At 38.8% G+C, this 18,255-nt stretch overlaps 1 protein-coding gene across 1 annotated transcript in view; it reads left to right on the top strand.

Annotated features, from left to right (window-relative positions):
* zgc:85777 (uncharacterized protein LOC405871 homolog) overlaps positions 1–18,255 on the top strand; it is a 78,470-nt gene that overhangs the window by 51,217 nt on the left and 8,998 nt on the right. The window contains exons 3-4 of the mRNA XM_062029403.1: positions 6,766–6,895; positions 10,103–10,209. Coding sequence (XP_061885387.1) covers positions 6,766–6,895; positions 10,103–10,209 — 237 coding nt within the window. The remainder of the gene's footprint in view (positions 1–6,765; positions 6,896–10,102; positions 10,210–18,255) is intronic.

The following is an 18,255-nucleotide window of genomic DNA, read 5'->3' as shown; positions in this document are numbered from 1 at the left end:
CTATTTTTAGCGGCGCATTATGCTGCTATATTGTTGACACACTGAGCCTGCTGCTGCTGCTTTGCCTCTTAAATTGGAACAAAGTTAATTCCAGATTGTAATGAATGCCTCTCACTTGAATAGTGGAAGGTTGTGGCGATGGACCGAGTGCATCTGTTTAGCACTCGTCTTCTGGGGCCTGTTGCTCACCCTCCTTGTCTTCAGGCTAAAAAATATGGAGTTATGGATCATAATTTGTCCCAAAGTGGCCGTCGTCGTCTCTTACCAAGTATTTGTTATAGGTATATAGGTTTGTTATTGTTGAGGGGAAAATGGCTCAAGAATCTCTGTCAGAAAACTGGATTTTCTGGACTATTATTCAAAAGAGGAAATACAGTATTAGCCGCAAAAGATTCTGTAAATGTTTATTTACATACCTTAATTGTTTCCAAATGCTGTCTGTAACAGGGCAGTAAAGCGGCTGATCAAACAAAACAGAAGTCATCGTCATGGACCCACTAGCTGCAGAAACTAGTTCTCCAATCAGTTAAACAGACTCAATAATTGCAAAGTGACGTTTTGGGGAATTTACTAAGGAATCTGTGAAACTGAAAAAATACAAAAATACTAACACAGATACACTACCGTTCAAACGTTTGGGGTCACATTGAAATGTCCTTATTTTTGAAGGAAAAGCACTGTACTTTTCAATGAAGATAACTTTAAACTAGTCTTAACTTGAAAGAAATACACTCTATACATTGCTAATGTGGTAAATGACTATTCTAGCTGCAAATGTCTGCTTTTTGGTGCAATATCTACATAGGTGTATAGAGGCCCATTTCCAGCAACTATCACTCCAGTGTTCTAATGGTACAATATGTTTGCTCATTGGCTCAGAAGGCTAATTGATGATTAGAAAACCCTTGTGCAATCATGTTCACACATCTGAAAACAGTTTAGCTCGTTACAGGAGCTACAAAACTGACCTTCCTTTGAGCAGATTGAGTTTCTGGAGCATCACATTTGTGGGGTCAATTAAACGCTCAAAATGGCCAGAAAAAGAGAACTCTCATCTGAAACTCGACCGTCTATTCTTGTTCTTAGAAATGAAGGCTATTCCACAAAATTGTTTGGGTGACCCCAAACTTTTGAACGGTAGTGTACGTGTTAGCATATTAGCTTATACTAACACCACACATATGACGGGGTTTAGCAAGTATAAATAGTTTTAGGGTTATTGCAAAACATACAGCATGCTCTTTGAAACACCCTTGTTATAAGATGTGTAAATAAGATAAAACCACAAGAACTGTTTGACCTCTTTGGTTTGACCTTAAAACTGAAGGTTATTTCCCCCCCATGCGGTTTATTTTGTGTACGACCAAAGACAACTTCTTTCGTCACACACAGAGCAAGTGAAAGTAGGGCGTGGGGCTGGGTCAAAGGTATTGTAACGTACGATAATTGTGTATTATCATTGTTACATATACAAAATAACGTCGCTTGGAGTCATGAATAAAGAATCCATACAAGTAGAAACGCTCTCAACAGAAGGGCACTGCGGCACCATCAATCAATCAATCAATCAATAAATCACCAGTGTCTCAAAGGGCTGCACAAGCCACTACGACATCTTCGGCTCAGATCCCACATCAGGGCAAGGAAAAACTCAACCCAAAGGGATAACAATGAGACACCTTGGAGGAGACCGCAGATGTGGGGACTAGGGATGTCCGATAATATCGGACTGCCGATATTATCGGCCGATAAATGCTTTAAAATGTAATATCGGAAATTATCGGTATCGGTTTCAAAATTATCGGTATCGGTTTCAAACAAGTAAAATGTATGACTTTTTAAAAGGCCGCTGTGTACACGGACGTAGGGAGAAATACAGAGCGCCAATAAACCTTAAAGGCACTGCCTTCGCGTGCCGGCCCAATCACATAATATCTACGGCTTTTCACACACACAAGTGAATGCAAGGCATATACTTGGTCAACAGCCATACAGGTCACACTGAGGGTGCCCGTATAAACAAGTTTAACACTGTTACAAATAGGGATGTCCGATAATGGCTTTTTTCCGATATTCCGATATTGTCCAACTCTTTAATTACCGATACCGATATCAACCGATACCGATACTGATGTATACAGTTGTGGAATTAACACATTATTATGCCTAATTTGGACAACCAGGTATGGTGAAGATAAGGTCCTTTTTTTTTTAAATTAATAAAATAAAATAAGATAAATAAATTAAAAACATTTTCTTGAATAAAAAAGAAAGTAAAACAATATAAAATCAGTTACATAGAAACTAGTAATTACTGAAAATTTGTAAAATGAACTGTTAAAGGTTAGTACTATTAGTGGACCAGCAGCACGCACAATCATGTGTGCTTACGGACTGTATCCCTTGCAGACTGTATTGATATATATTGATATATAATGTAGGAACCAGAATATTAATAATAATAATAATAATAATGGATTAGATTTTTTTAATAACAGAAGGAAACAACCCTTTTGTGTGAATGAGTGTAAATGGGGGAGGGAAGTTTTTTGGGTTGGTGCACTAATTGTAAGTGTATCTTGTGTTTTTTATGTTGATTTAATAAAATTAAAAAAACGATACCGATAATAAAAAAAACGATACCGATAATTTCCGATATTACATTTTAAAGCATTTATCGGCCGATAATATCGGCCGGCCGATATTATCGGACATCTCTAGTTACAAATATGCGCCACACTGTGAACCCACAACAAACAAGAATGACAAACACATTTCGAGAGAACATCCGCACCGTAACACAACATAAACACAACAGAACAAATACCCAGAACCCCTTGCAGCACTAACTCTTCTGGGACGCTACAATATACACCCCCCGCTACCCCCCACACCTCAACCCCGCCCACCTCAACCTCCTCATGGTCTCTCAGGGAGAGCATGTCCCAAATTCCTAGCTGCTGTTTTGAGGCATGTTAAAAAAAAAAAAATGCACTTTGTGACTTCAATAATAAATATGGCAGTGCCATGTTGGCATTTGTTTCCATAACTTGAGTGGATTTATTTTGGAAAACCATCACAACAAAATTAGGCATAATAATGTGTTAATTCCACGACTGTATATATCGTTATCGGGTGATATCGGAATCGGTAATTAAGAGTTGGACAATATCGGATTGGCAAAAAACCCATTATCGGACATCTCTAGTGGACGTCGAGTGGATTTATCATAATATTTCAGTGTCTTTGCTTGTTTTTTTTTGATTTTTTACTGTTTGCATTAAGGCCGTCAACAAAGGAAAAATCCATGAATTAGCCACACCATTTTATAAACCGCAGGATTCAAAGCGTGGGGGAAAAGTAGTGGCTCATAGTCCAGAATTTACGGTATATATTTTTCTTGATTTTTTTTCAGGCTGCTGGACCTCCCTTGAAGTCCTTCATTCACCAATACACCTAAATGCAGTTGAACAGAAAATGGTCTTCCTCACAGTGTCGCCACAGAGTTTTAAAATGGTCTTTGTTGAGGGTTGAGGTACTGTAGCAAAAGAAACAAATACTGAGTTCCCTCATTTCACATGAGAATGATTCTGGGACTCCACCTGGAGAGAACCTATACCGAAGAACATCTGCTGTTTAAGAAAGGGTCTATACGTTTGACAATTCAAGCACTCTGTTTGTTTTCCTTTTGCCTGCTGTTCAGTTTTAAACCTCAGTGCTTCCTTCTGTCCACATGATCCACTGTGGGGTTTCCAGCGTGCACTATCACGCCACAGCTGCACCTGTTTCCTCTTGCTTTTTGGCCGCTTCACTACACTTTAGTCTTCCTGGTCTAGAATATCTCACCGTTTTGCCTGTCCCAGTTTTTATGGCCTTGCCTATCGCTGACAATGCTGTTCAGTATTCCCTAACTTGTTTTGCAAGGGCAGTAAATGTGTCCATTGTTGTCCATTGGCAGCCACCGCATGTGTCCATCAGGCATTTGACTGCTTGGTGTTTGTACGGAAAAAGTTTAGTGCCAGACCAGCATTAGATAGGAATGCCTGTTTTGTGAAGCATTAAAGGCCTACTGAAAGCCACTACTAGCGACCATGCAGTCCGATAGTTTATATATCAATGATGAAATCTTAACATTGCAACACATGCCAATACGGCCGGGTTAACTTATAAAGTGACATTTTAAATTTCCCGCTAAACTTCCGGTTGAAAACGTCTATGTATGATGACGTATGCGCGAGACGTCAATAGTTAAACGGAAGTATTCGGACACCATTGAATCCAATACAAAAAAGCTCTGTTTTCATCTCATAATTCCACAGTATTCTGGACATCTGTGTTGGTGAATCTTTTGCAATTTGTTTAATGAACAATGAAGACTGCAAAGAAGACAGCTGTAGGTGGGATCGGTGTATTAGCGGCTGGCTGCAGCAACACAACCAGGAGGACTTTGAGATGGATAGCAGACGCGCTAGCCGGCGACCTCACCTTGACTTCCTCCGTCTCCGGGCCGCCGACCGCATCTATGATCGTCGCTCCGTCGATCGCTGGAACGCAGGTGAGCACGGGTGTTGATGAGCAGATGAGGGCTGGCTGGCGTAGGTGGATAGCTAATGTTTTTAGCATAGCTCTGTGAGGTCCCGTTGCTAAGTTAGCTTCAATGGCGTCGTTAGCAACAGCATTGCTAAGCTTCGCCAGGCTGGAAAGCATTAACCGTGTAGTTACAGGTCCATGGTTTAATAGTATTGTTGATTTTCTGTCTATCCTTCCAGTCAGGGGTTTATTTATTTTGTTTCTATCTGCATTTAAGCCCGATGCTATCACGTTAGCTCCGTGGCTAAAGAGCTTCGCCGATGTATTGTCGTGGAGATAAAAGTCACTGTGAATGTCCATTTCGCGTTCTCGACTCTCATTTTCAAGAGGATATAGTATCCGAGGTGGTTTAAAATACAAATCCGTGATCCACAATAGAAAAAGGAGAAAGTGTGGAATCCAATGAGCCAGTTTGTACCTAAGTTACGGTCAGAGCGAAAAAAGATACGTCCTGCACTGCACTCTAGTCCTTCACTCTCACGTTCCTCATCCACGAATCGTTCATCCTCGCTCAAATTAATGGGGTAATCGTCGCTTTCTTGGTCCGAATCGCTCTTGCTGCATTGTAAACAATGGGGAAATGTGAGGAGCCTTTCAACCTGTGACGTCACGCTACTTCCGGTACAGGCAAGGCTGTTTTTATCAGCGACCAAAAGTTGCGAACTTTATCGTCGATGTTCTCTACTAAATCCTTTCAGCAAAAATATGGCAATATCGCGAAATGATCAAGTATGACACATAGAATGGATCTGCTATCCCCGTTTAAATTTTAAAAAATTCATTTCAGTAGGCCTTTAAGACCTATTTTTGTATATTCAGGGTTTGCATTTACAGTCAGTACACTTACAGTACAATTTACGTTCAATTTAACAGCAACAACTATTTCCTGGCTGAGCATCTATACCAGTGTTTTTCATCCACTGTGTGAGATACAGTCTGGTGTGCCGTGGGAGATGATCTAGTTTCACCTATTTGGGTTAAAAATATTTTTTGCAAACCAGTAATTAAATGATGTGTTGTTGTTGAGTGTCTGTGCGGTCTAGAGCTCGGCAGAGTAACCGTGTAATACGAAAGTGACAACAATTAACATTTATTAACACATTTGTACAGAATACTGGTACCGGTATTGATTCCCATGTACTGGAAATTGGTACTGTATCGATTTGAAGGGTAGCCAGTAGGGAAGTCCGATAATATCGGCCTGCCGATATTATCGGCCGATAAATGCGTTAAAATGTAATATCGGAAATTATCGGTATCGGTTTTTTTATTATCTGTATCGGTTTTTTTTGTTTGTTTGTTTTGTTTTTTTATTAAATCAACATAAAAAACACAAGATACACTTACAATTAGTGCACCAACCCAAAAAACCTCCCTCCCCCCATTTCTTTCTGTTATCAATATTCTGGTTCCTACATTATATATCAATATATATCAATACAGTCTGCAAGGGATACAGTCCGTAAGCACACATGATTGTGCGTGCTGCTGCTCCACTAATAGTACTAACCTTTAACAGTTAATTTTACTAATTTTCATTAATTACTAGTTTCTATGTAACTGTTTTTATATTTTTTTACTTTCTTTTTTATTCAAGAAAATGTTTTTAATTTAGTTATCTTATTTTATTTTTTTTTTTTAAAAAGTACCTTATCTTCACCATACATGGTTGTCCAAATTAGGCATAATAATGTGTTAATTCCACGACTGCATATATCGGTTGATATCGGTATCGGTAATTAAAGAGTTGGACAATATCGGAATATCGGATATCGGCAAAAAGCCATTATCGGACATCCCTAGTAGCCAGAGATACACATCCTTACACCTGCACAATATAAGATCAAAGTCCTCTTGCTGTTTATGTAGATGTGCTTAATGTTGAGTGTGGGTGTGCATTATGAAAGTATGATCCAGTTCATTCCACAAACTGGCTATTTGTTGATGTAAATAGAGGTAAGAAACGAAACAACGAACCGATGATGAAAGGCTTTGTGAAAATATGCCTCTTCATGGCTACAAATGATACACGGTGGGGTCTTATTCCAGACTATTCAAATCCATTAAGAACTGAAGGGTGCCTTTTTATGTATTTCATGGGTCACAAAAGAGATGCTGCTGTATATCCACTTTGACCAGTTATGCATTTCCTATGTTTTTGGGGTTTTTTTGTAGAATATGGAGGCTTGGGACTGGACTTCAGCTACAGCGTTGCAGTGTCCGAGGAGTTGGGCAACATCCGCTGCGGCGGCATCCCCATGGCTATCGGCGTTCAGACCGACATGACCACTCCCGCACTGGCTAGGTAACAATTCTGTAAACCTTGATCCAGCCTCAATTCCTTTGTTTTGTACCATCCGCCTTTGTGAAGATGCACATTTAGCCTGTGGAGCTTATCTGCCTTCAATGCAGGCTACTGGTACTCTTGAGGATTACAAACACAACCATTTCGTCCCCTGTACATGCATATGTTGTAACCCTACTCCGCTGAAACTTGCCCTTGTGTTGTCTTATTTGAAAGGAGTACATATTTTACAGTTGGCCAAATGATTGCACATTCCTTGAAACAATCCGAAAATATCTGCAGCGTCGCTACTTGTAGCGAGCTATTGCCCAACACTTATGAACAGATGGATTTATTCAATTCTGGAAGCCTCAGAGAAAGTTGTCTCTAGCAGATATTGTGAGTTTGTATACTAAGTTGGACAGCTCAAGACTTAGCAAAATAATTACAAACCCCGTTTCCATATGAGTTGGGAAATTGTGTTAGATGTAAATATAAACGGAATACAATGATTTGCAAATCCTTTTCAAGCCCTATTCAATTGAATGCACTACAAAGACAACATATTTGATGTTCAAACTCATAAACTTTATTTTTTTTTTGCAAATAATAATTAACTTAGAATTTCATGGCTGCAACACGTGCCAAAGTAGTTGGGAAAGGGCATGTTCACCACTGTGTTACATGGCCTTTTCTTTTAACAACACTCAGTAAAGGTTTGGGAACTGAGGAGACACATTTTTGAAGCTTCTCAGGTGGAATTCTTTGCCATTCTTGCTTGATGTACAGCTTAAGTTGTTCAACAGTCCGGGGGTCTCCCTTGTGCTATTTTAGGCTTCATAATGCCAAACACATTTTCAATGGGAGACAGGTCTGGACTACAGGCAGGCCAGTCTAGTACCCGCACTCTTTTACTATGAAGCCACGTTGATGTAACACGTGGCTTGGCATTGTCTTGCTGAAATAAGCAGGGGCGTCCATGGTAACGTTGCTTGGATGGCAACATATGTTGCTCCAAAACCTGTATGTACCTTTCAGCATTAATGGCGCCTTCACAGATGTGTAAGTTACCCATGTCTTGGGCACTAATACACCCCCATACTGGCTTTTGAACTTTGTGCCTATAACAAATAACTGGTTCTTTTCCTCTTTGGTCCGGAGGACACGACGTCCACAGTTTCCAAAAACAATTTGAAATGTGGACTCGTCAGACCACAGAACACTTTTCCACTTTGTATCAGTCCATCTTAGATGAGCTCAGGCCCGGCGAAGCCGACGGCGTTTCTGGGTGTTGTTGATAAACGGTTTCCGCCTTGCATAGGAGAGTTTTAACTTGCACTTACAGATGTAGCGACCAACTGTAGTTACTGACAGTGGGTTTCTGAAGTGTTCCTGAGCCCATGTGGTGATATCCTTTACACACCGATGTCGCTTGTTGATGCAGTACAGCCTGAGGGATGAAAGGTCACGGGCTCAGCTGCTTACGTGCAGTGATTTCTCCAGATTCTCTGAACCCTTTGATGATATTACGGAGCGTAGATGGTGAAATCCCTAAATTCCTTGCAATAGCTGCTTGAGAAATGTTGTTCTTAAACTGTTCAACAATTTGCTCAGGCATTTGTTGACAAAGTGGTGACCCTCGCCCCGTCCTTGTTTGTGAATGACTGAGCATTTCATGGAATCTACTTTTATAGCCAATCATGGCACCCACCTGTTCCCAATTAGCCTGTTCACCTTTGGGATGTTCCAAATTTATCGGCCGATAAATGCATTAAAATGTAATATCGGAAATTATCGGTATCGTTTTTTTTATTATCTGTATCGTTTTTTTTTTTTTGTTTTTTTTAATTAAATCAACATAAAAAACACAAGATACACTTACAATTAGTGCACCAACCCAAAAAACCTCCCTCCCCCCATTTATTTCTGTTATCAATATTCTGGTTCCTACATTATATATCAATATATATCAATACAGTCTGCAAGGGATACAGTCCGTAAGCACACATGATTGTGCGTGCTGCTGGTCCACTAATAGTACTAACCTTTAACAGTTAATTTTACTCATTTTCATTAATTACTAGTTTCTATGTAACTGTTTTTATATTGTTTTACTTTCTTTTTTATTCAAGAAAATGTTTTTAATTTAGTTATCTTATTTTATTTTTATTTTTTAAAAGTACCTTATCTTCACCATACCTGGTTGTCCAAATTAGGCATAATAATGTGTTAATTCCACGACTGCATATATCGGTTGACATCGGTATCGGTTGATATCGGTATCGGTAATTAAAGAGTTGGACAATATCGGAATATCAGATATCGGCAAAAAGCCATTATCGGACATCCCTACAAATAAGTGTTTGATGAGCATTCCTCAACTTTATCAGTATTTATTGCCACCTTTCCCAACTTCTTTGTCACGTGTTGCTGGCATCAAATTCTAAAGTTAATGATTATTTGCAACAAAAAAAATGTTTATCAGTTTGAACATCAAATATGTTGTCTTTGTAGCATATTCAACTGAATATGGGTTGAAAATGATTTGCAAATCATTGTATTCCGTTTATATTTACATCTAACACCATTTCCCAACTCATATGGAAACGGGGTTTGTAATAACCCAATATGATTTCACCATGTACCAAATAAAATGGCTTCGAGGTCGGTAAGCACAATGTATTCCGTACATTAGGCGCACCAGGTTTTTAAGTGCGCCTTATAGTCTGGAAAATACGGTACCCTATTGACCCAAACATAAGACGGCAGTGTTTTCCCTCGACGCAAGTCTGAAAAATATGATATTTGGGTCTTAAAAAGAAGAATAGAAAGATGGACAAGTCCATTATGTTTGTTGTCCTTGTCTCACACTGCTTGTGTTTGTGACACTCAAAATTACAGTCTGTTGTTTGGCCTTTAATTAAAGACAAACCCCTCTGGGTGTTATGTGATGGAATACGTCTTAGAAATATAACTTTTTCTTGCTGTGTTGTTGCAATAAAGTGACTGCTGGGGACACAAGACGGCGCTCATAGACACAGACCGTCTCAAGAGTTTAATTAGGGGAACAGTTGGAGCCTGAAAGGAGGTTAAAACATTAGAACAGCCCAAAAAGTAGATCATAACCTCCATCGTGACAAGGGTGTCTTTAAGTGCATTGTTTTGTTTTTGTGCCACGTTTGAATGTCAATCTTGTTGACATGCTCAACTTTGTGTGTGTTTATGCAGGTTTGGTTCAGCTGAGCTCAAGCAAGAGTTTCTGCTTCCCAGCATCCTGGGGGACAAAGTTGCCTGCCTCGGAGTTAGCGAAGTCGGGGCGGGTTCTGATGTGTCAAGTATGTACCTCTCTTCTAAAGGCCGCACTGCAAAAAGTCAGTGTTCAAAAACAAGAAGAAGAAAAATACAAAAATTAGAGGTATTTTATTTGAACTAAGCAAAATTATCTGCCAATAGAACAAGAAAATTCGGCTTGTCAAGACTTTCCAAAACAAGTCAAATTAGTAGGGCTGCAACAACTAATCGATTAAATCGATTAAAATCGATTATAAAAAATAGTTGCCGATTAATTTAGTCATCAATTCGTTGGATCTATGCTATGCGTATGCGCAGAGGCTTTAAAAAAAAAAAAAAAATTTTTTTTTTTTAAAATACCGGTAAACCATACCATACCATACCATACCAACTTTATTTATAAAGCCCTTTAAAAACAACCACAGTTGAAAAACAAAGGGCTGTACACCACAAAGAAATAAAGGCAAAGGACAGACTAAAAAATAAAATTTAAAACAGAAGTAAAATACACATTAAAAAAGCAAATACAAAATTACCCCAAGAACAATTTTGTTAGATAAACAGTTAAAAAACCTTTATTTATAAACTGCAACATGTACAAACAGCAGAGAAACAATAATCTAAATAAGTATGGTGCCAGTATGATGGTTTTTTTCAATAAAATACTGGAAAGGATAGAAATGTAGTTTGTCTCTTTTATCCGATTATTAATCGATTAATCGAAGTAATAATAGACAGATTAATCGATTATCAAATTAATCGTTAGTTGCAGCCCTAAAAATTAGCTAACCTCAATGAACACAAAAATACCTTAAAATAAGTATATTCTCACTAATAACAAGTGCACTTTTCTTGGTAGAAAAAAAAAGACATTTTTGCTCAATATGTTGAAAAATGTTCTTAAATGAAGTAAATGCTAGTGCCATTATCTTGACATAATGATATGCGCTCGGCATCATGATTTTTTTTTCATGTTTGAAGTAAGAAATTATTATTTAAAAAAAGTAGTTTTATACTTGTGTTGATGACACCACTTTGGAACACTTAGTTTCAAGCATGTTTTACTCAATATAGGTCATAAAATCTCAGCAACAAGCTGTAATGTCTTACTGAGATCATTTAGGACCAAAACACTTAAAACAAGTAAAACACTCTAAGAATGATCTTATCAGACAGAAAATAAGCAAATATCACCCTTATTTGAGATATTTAATCTTACTTAGATTTCAGTTTTTGCAGTGTGGCTTGATGTACACTACCGTTCAAAAGTTTGGGGTCACATTGAAATGTCCTTATTTTTGAAGGAAAAGCACTGTACTTTTCAATGAAGATAACTTTAAACTAGTCTTAACTTGAAAGAAATACACTTTATACATTGCTAATGTGGTAAATGACTATTCTAGCTGCAAATGTCTGCTTTTTGGTGCAATATCTACATAGGTGTATAGAGGCCCATTTCCAGAAACTATCACTCCAGTGTTCTAATGGTACAATGTGTTTGCTCATTGGCTCAGAAGGCTAATTGATGATTAGAAAAGCCTTGTGCAATCATGTTCACACATCTGAAAACACTTTAGCTCGTTACAGAAGCTACAAAACTGACCTTCCTTTGAGCAGATTGAGTTTCTGGAGCATCACATTTGTGGGGTCAATTAAACGCTCAAAATGGCCAGAAAAAGAGAACTTTCATCTGAAACTCCACAGTCTATTCTTGTTCTTAGAAATGAAGGCTATTCCACAAAATTGTTTGGGTGACCCCAAACTTTTGAACGGTAGTGTATACCAAAGGTGTCAAACTCAGATCTGGCCCACCGTGTCATTTTATGTGTCCCGCCAAGGCCTGGAAATAATTCAAGTCAATAAAGTACCATATTTTCCGGACTATAAGGCGCACTTAAAATCTTTTTTTTCCCTCAAAACTCGACGGCGCTCCTAATGTACGGAATAATTCTGGTTTTGCTTAGCGACCTCAAAGCACATTTTATTTGGTACATGCTGTAATGATGATCGTGACCAGTAGATGGCAGTCACACATAAGAGATACGTGTAGACTGCAAGATGACTCAATTAAACAATACCAACATTTTATATATCCTTCACATACGGCGCTCAAAAATCTATCAACATGTTTTAGTAGGACTTTGGTAAACTATGAAGACGCAGCACTTGGATTGTACTGTGCTTCAACATAGGAGTATTATTATGCTGTGTGTATAAGTGTGTATACCTACTCAGTGGCCTAGTGGTCAGGGAGTGTCCGCCCTGAGATGGGTAGGTTGTGAGTTCAAACCCCGGCCGAGTCATACCAAAGACTATAAAAATGGGAGCCATTACCTCCCTGCTTGGCACTCAGCATCAAGGGTTGGAATTGGGGGTTAAATCACCAAAAATGATTCCCGGGCGCAGCCAGTGCTGCTGCTCACTGCTCCCCTCACCTCCCAGGAGGTGAACAAGGGGATGGGTCAAATGCAGAGGACAAATTTCACCACACCTAGTGTGTGTGTGACAATCATTGGTACTTTAACTTTAAACTTAAAGTAAGACATATTATCTGGTGTTTTGTTTCGCAATATTATGCAAAAACAACTTTTCTTACCTTCTGGTACTTGCTGATCTGTATTTGGGATCTGCATAAATCCTGAAAATTTGCGCGCGTCTGCCTTTGTAGTCCGTGTAGACACCGTAGTCGATAAGCTTCTTCTTTTTCTCTATCTATTTGTTATGTGACATTTATCCTCCGCTGTTGCCATTTCTAATATAAAGTAGTGTAAAGTTCTTACTTATATCTGTCAGTAAACTCACCATGAAAGCACTAAAACATACCGGTGTAGTGAGGTTACATTATTCACCCAAGGAACTTTAGTTATTAGAGAGTTCCGGTCGGACAGTTTTTCATGGGACACATTACGGGCGTTGTTGTTGCACTAGTGAGCCACGGATGAGGAGATGCTGCTCCGTTATTGATTCAAGTAAAGTGTGAATGTCATTAAAACAGTTAGCTCCATCTTTTGACACTTCTTCCACTCCCGTCCTTGCACGCTACACCGCTACAACAAAGATGACGGGGAGAAGACGCTGTCGAAGGTGAGCCACGTAAATAAGACCGCCCACAAAACGGCGCATCCGGAAGTGACTGTCAGAAAGCGGCTCGAAGATGATGTGTAAAACATCATCTATGCAACATTTTGAGCAAAGAACCACCATTACATGTTATGTAGACCCCAAGGAAGTCTTTTACATTTAGAAAAAAAATAAAAATAATATGAGTCCTTTAAAAGCCTACTGAAAGCCACTACTACCGACCACGCAGTCTGATAGTTTATATATCAATGATGAAATCTTAACATTGCAACATGCCAATACGGCCGGGTTAACTTATAAAGTGACATTTTAAATTTCCCGCTAAACTTCCGGTTGAAAACACCTTTGGATGATGACGTATGCGCGTGACGTAGCCAGTGAAACAGGAGTATTGGTACCCCATTGAAGCCAATACAAAAAGCTCTGTTTTCATTTCATAATTCCACAGTATTCTGGACATCTGTGCTGGTGAATCTTTTGCAATTTGTTTAATGAACAATGGAGACTGCAAAGAAGAAAGTTGTAGGTGGGATCTGTGTATTAGCGGCTGGCTGTTGCAACACAACAAGGAGTACTTACTTGGATAGCAGACGCGCTAGCCGATGCTAGCCGCCAACCGCACGGATGATCTGGTGAAGTCCTTCGTCGCGCCGTCGATCGCTGGAACGCAGGTGAGCACGGGTGTTGATGAGCAGATGAGGGCTGGCTGGCGTAGGTGGAGCGCTAATGTTTTTATCATAGCTCTGTGAGGTCCGGTTGCTAAGTTAGCCTTAGCGTCGTTAGCAACAGCATTGTTAAGCTTTGCCAGGCTGAGAATTATAAACCGTGTAGTTACATGTCCATGGTTTAATAGTATTGTTGATCTTCTGTCTATCTTTCCAGTCAGGGATTTATTTATTTTGTTTCTATCTGCATTTGAGCCAGATGCTATCACGTTAGCTCAGTAGCTAAAGAGCTTCGTCGATGTATTGTCGTGGAGATAAAAGTCACTGTGAATGTCCATTTCGAGTTCTCGACTCTCATTTTCAAGAGGATATAGTATCCGAGGTGGTTTAAAATACAAATCCGTGATCCACAATAGAAAAAGGAGAAAGTGTGGAATCCAATGAGCCAGCTTGTACCTAAGTTACGGTCAGAGCGAAAAAAGATATGTCTTTCACGGCATTCTAGTCCGTCACTCTAACGTTCCTCATCCACGAATCTATCATCCTCGCTCAAATTAATGGGGTAATCGTCGCTTTCTCGGTCCGAATAGCTCTAGCTGCGTTGAAAGCAATAGGAAAATATGAGGAAGTGAACAACTGACAACGTCACGCTACTTCCGGTAGGGGCAAGGCTTTTTTTTAATCAGAGACCAAAAGTTGCGAACTTTATCGTCGTTGTTCTCTACTAAATCCTTTCAGCACAAATATGGCAATATCGCAAAATGATCAAGTATGACACATAGAATGGATCTGCTATCCCCGTTTAAATAAAAAAATGTCATTTCAGTAGGCCTTTAATGCGGCCTATAATCCGCTGCCCTTTATATATGAAAAAATTAATCGGCAGTGCGCCTTATAATCCGGTGCGCCCTATGGCCCGGAAAATACGGTACCTTTTATCTTCGCTTACTAAATGTATTCGTTCTCTTCATTTGACAGAAAAAAATACATACGTACTGCATGAAATGTCATCTTTTTTCAGCTTTAATATCATTCATTGCAAGCAATACTGTATCGTCACACTTTCCAAATCGTTTTTAGGGTTCAAGTAAAAACAAATACTGTAAATATATGTTTGATCTATGACTTTAAAGCAAGTAATCCATCAAATTGTACACTGTGAAAGTGATAGATTTAATGGCGAAATTGACCTTGTTTTCTTGTTGTTGTGTTACTCCACATTGGAAAAAAATTTGTCGCTGTTTCTTACGGGAAAGTTTTTTGCCCTAAAATCGACGCTTGTTGTTTTTACCTTGTGTTATTGTTAACTGAAAAAGGGTAGCGCAATTTGTTGACGGTAAAACACTGGCAGCTCCGTTGCCAGAATTTGGAAAAAGCAAACCGCGGTGGTACCGTTTTTCTTGTAAAAACTACCATAGATTTCAAAATAATAATGCCATTTTTTGTGGTCCTCTTTATTTAGAAAGGTATCGAAAAGTGTTGAAATACATTTTGGTACCGGTACCAAAATATTGGTATCGGTTAGAGATGTCCGATAATATCGGTCTGCCGATATTATCGGCTGATAAATGCGTTAAAATGTAATATCGGAAATTATCGGTATCGTTTTTTTTATTATCAGTATCGTTTTTTGTTTTTTTGGGGGGGGTTTTTTTGGGTTTTTTTTATTAAATCCACATAAAAAACACAAGATACACTTACAATTAGTGCACCAACCCACCCCATTTACACTCATTCACACAAAAGGGTTGTTTCTTTCTGTTATTAATATTCTGGTTCCTACATTATATATCAATATATATCAATACAGTCTGCAAGGGATACAGTCCGTAAGCACACATGATTGTGCGTGCTGCTGCTCCACTAATAATACTAACCTTTAACAGTTAATTTTACAAATTTTCATTAATTACTAGTTTCTATGTAACTGTTTTTATATTGTTTTACTTTCTTTTTTATTCAAGAAAATGTTTTTAATTTATTTATCTTATTTTATTTGATTCATTTTTTTAAAAAGTACCTTATCTTCACCATACCTGGTTGTCCAAATTAGGCATAATAATGTGTTAATTCCACGACTGTATATATCGGTTGATATCGGTATCGGTTGATATCGGTATCGGTAATTAAAGAGTTGGACAATATCGGCATATCGGATATCGGCAAAAAGCCATTATCGGACATCCCTAGTATCGGTACATCCTTAATTTACAGTAATGTCTATCACCGTATTTTTCGGAGTATAGGTCGCTCCGTAGTATAAGTCGCACCAGCCGAAAATGCATAATAAAGAAGGAAAAAAACATGTATAAGTCGCACTGGAGTATAAGGCGCATTTTTTGGGGAAATGTATTTGATAAAAGCCAACACCAAGAATAGACATTTGAAAGGCAATTATAATAGTGAACAACAGGCTGAATAAGTGTACGTTATATGAGGCATAAATAACCAACTGGTATGTTAACGTAGCATATTATGGTAAGAGTCATTCAAATAACTATAACATCAGTGTGTGAATGTGTGTGTGTGTGAATGGGTGAATGTAGAAAATAGTGCCATAGCGCTTTGAGTTCCTTAAAAAGGTAGAAAAGCGCTATACAAGTACGACCCATTTACCATAGAACATGCTATACGTTTACCAAACAATCTGTCACTCCTAATCGCTAAATCCCATGAAATCTTATACGTCTAGTCTCTTACGTGAATGAGCTAAATAATATTATTTGATATTTTACGCTAATGTGTTAATCATTTCACACATAAGTCACTCCTGAGTATAAGTCGCACCCCCGGCCAAACTGAAAAAAACTGCGACTTATAGTCCGAAAAATACGGTAATGTACACTGTACCTGTCAAATAAATGATTAAACAAATAAATTCATAACCTTTTGCTCATTACTTTGTTGATGCAATTACCGTAATTTCCGGACTATAAGCCGCACCTGACTATAAGCCGCACCAGCTAAATTTAGGTGAAAATACAGATTGCTCCATATATAAGCTGCACCCGACTATAAGCCGCAGGGTTTTGATGTGTAATTAGCGTAGTATATAGGGGTTCCTGCTACCACGGAGGGGATTGTCGGGACAGAGATGACTGTTTGGGAACGCAAAGCGTCCCATTTATTAACAATAAATCTTTCAATCATTAAATCAAACTTTCACATCTTTGACATGGCGAACAGCATTCGTGCAGAGTACAAATAATACAACGGTGCAAAGTAATACAAAGTGCTCGCCTGTACGTTATCAAAATAACCAGCCTACCGGTATATGAAAAGTCAGTCTTTAATCATTGTGTCATCGTCTTCCTCCTGCGTACTAAAACCACCGAAATCCTCTTCGTCGGTGTCGGAGAAGAACAGGCCGTAAATAAGCCGCACCCTTGTATAAGCCGCAGGGACCAGAACGAGGGGAAAAAGTAGCGGCTTATAGTCCGGAAATTACGGTACAAACTTGAATGCGATGCCACAAACTAAGTTGGCACACCTATTTTTGGGCAGTTTTGCCTGGGGGTGCGGCCTGCGGGCCCTTCGGTCGTTGTGGCTTGTGCAGCCCTTTGAGACATTTCTTTCTTCCGTTCTTTCTTTAGTTTATTTGGAACATGAACACACTTACAGCACAATACATCACACAATTTCATATCATTTCACTTCACATCATGTCCGAAAAGGAGTAGGAAGAAGCAAAGGCGGTATAGCTCGGTTGGTAGAGCGGCCGTGCCAGCAACTTGAGGGTTGCAGGTTCGATCCCCGCTTCCGCCATCCTAGTCACTGCCGTTGTGTCCTTGGGCAAGACACTTTACCCACCTGCTCCCAGTGCCACCCACACTGGTTTGAATGTAACTTAGATATTGGGTTTCACTATGTAAAGCGCTTTGAGTCACTTGAGAAAAAGCGCTATATAAAATGTAATTCACTTCACTTCACTTCAAAGCTTATTTAATCCTACCCCTTTCCCACTTCAGAGTGTTTACAAATATATACGTTCATTTACTGACTTTTTTATAGTAAAATGACATCCGTGAATGAGTAATACAACAGTTTTGTAATATATAATTAAGTCAGCCATTATTAACATACTGAGATGAAGAATATCTTATTTTCAATAAGTTTGAAAGTATTTCTCCTAATTCTTCTTCTCTGTACTTTGTAAGCACTATTAATTTGAACAACCTCTTAAACTGGATCATATCAGTACAATGTTTAACTTCATTACTTAATCCATTCCATCATTTAATTCCACATTTGTGATTAAGGGCTATATAAGTAAACTTTGATTGATTGATTGATATGCAGATAATATACTGTGATGTATATCGTTATCGCAGGACCCTGCGATAT

The sequence above is a fragment of the Entelurus aequoreus genome, linkage group LG20 (assembly GCF_033978785.1).
Source record: "Entelurus aequoreus isolate RoL-2023_Sb linkage group LG20, RoL_Eaeq_v1.1, whole genome shotgun sequence".
In the NCBI taxonomy this organism is placed as follows: Eukaryota; Metazoa; Chordata; class Actinopteri; order Syngnathiformes; family Syngnathidae; genus Entelurus; species Entelurus aequoreus.
The sequence above is the reverse complement of the archived record's forward strand: the minus strand, read 5'-3'. Positions and strand labels throughout refer to the sequence as shown.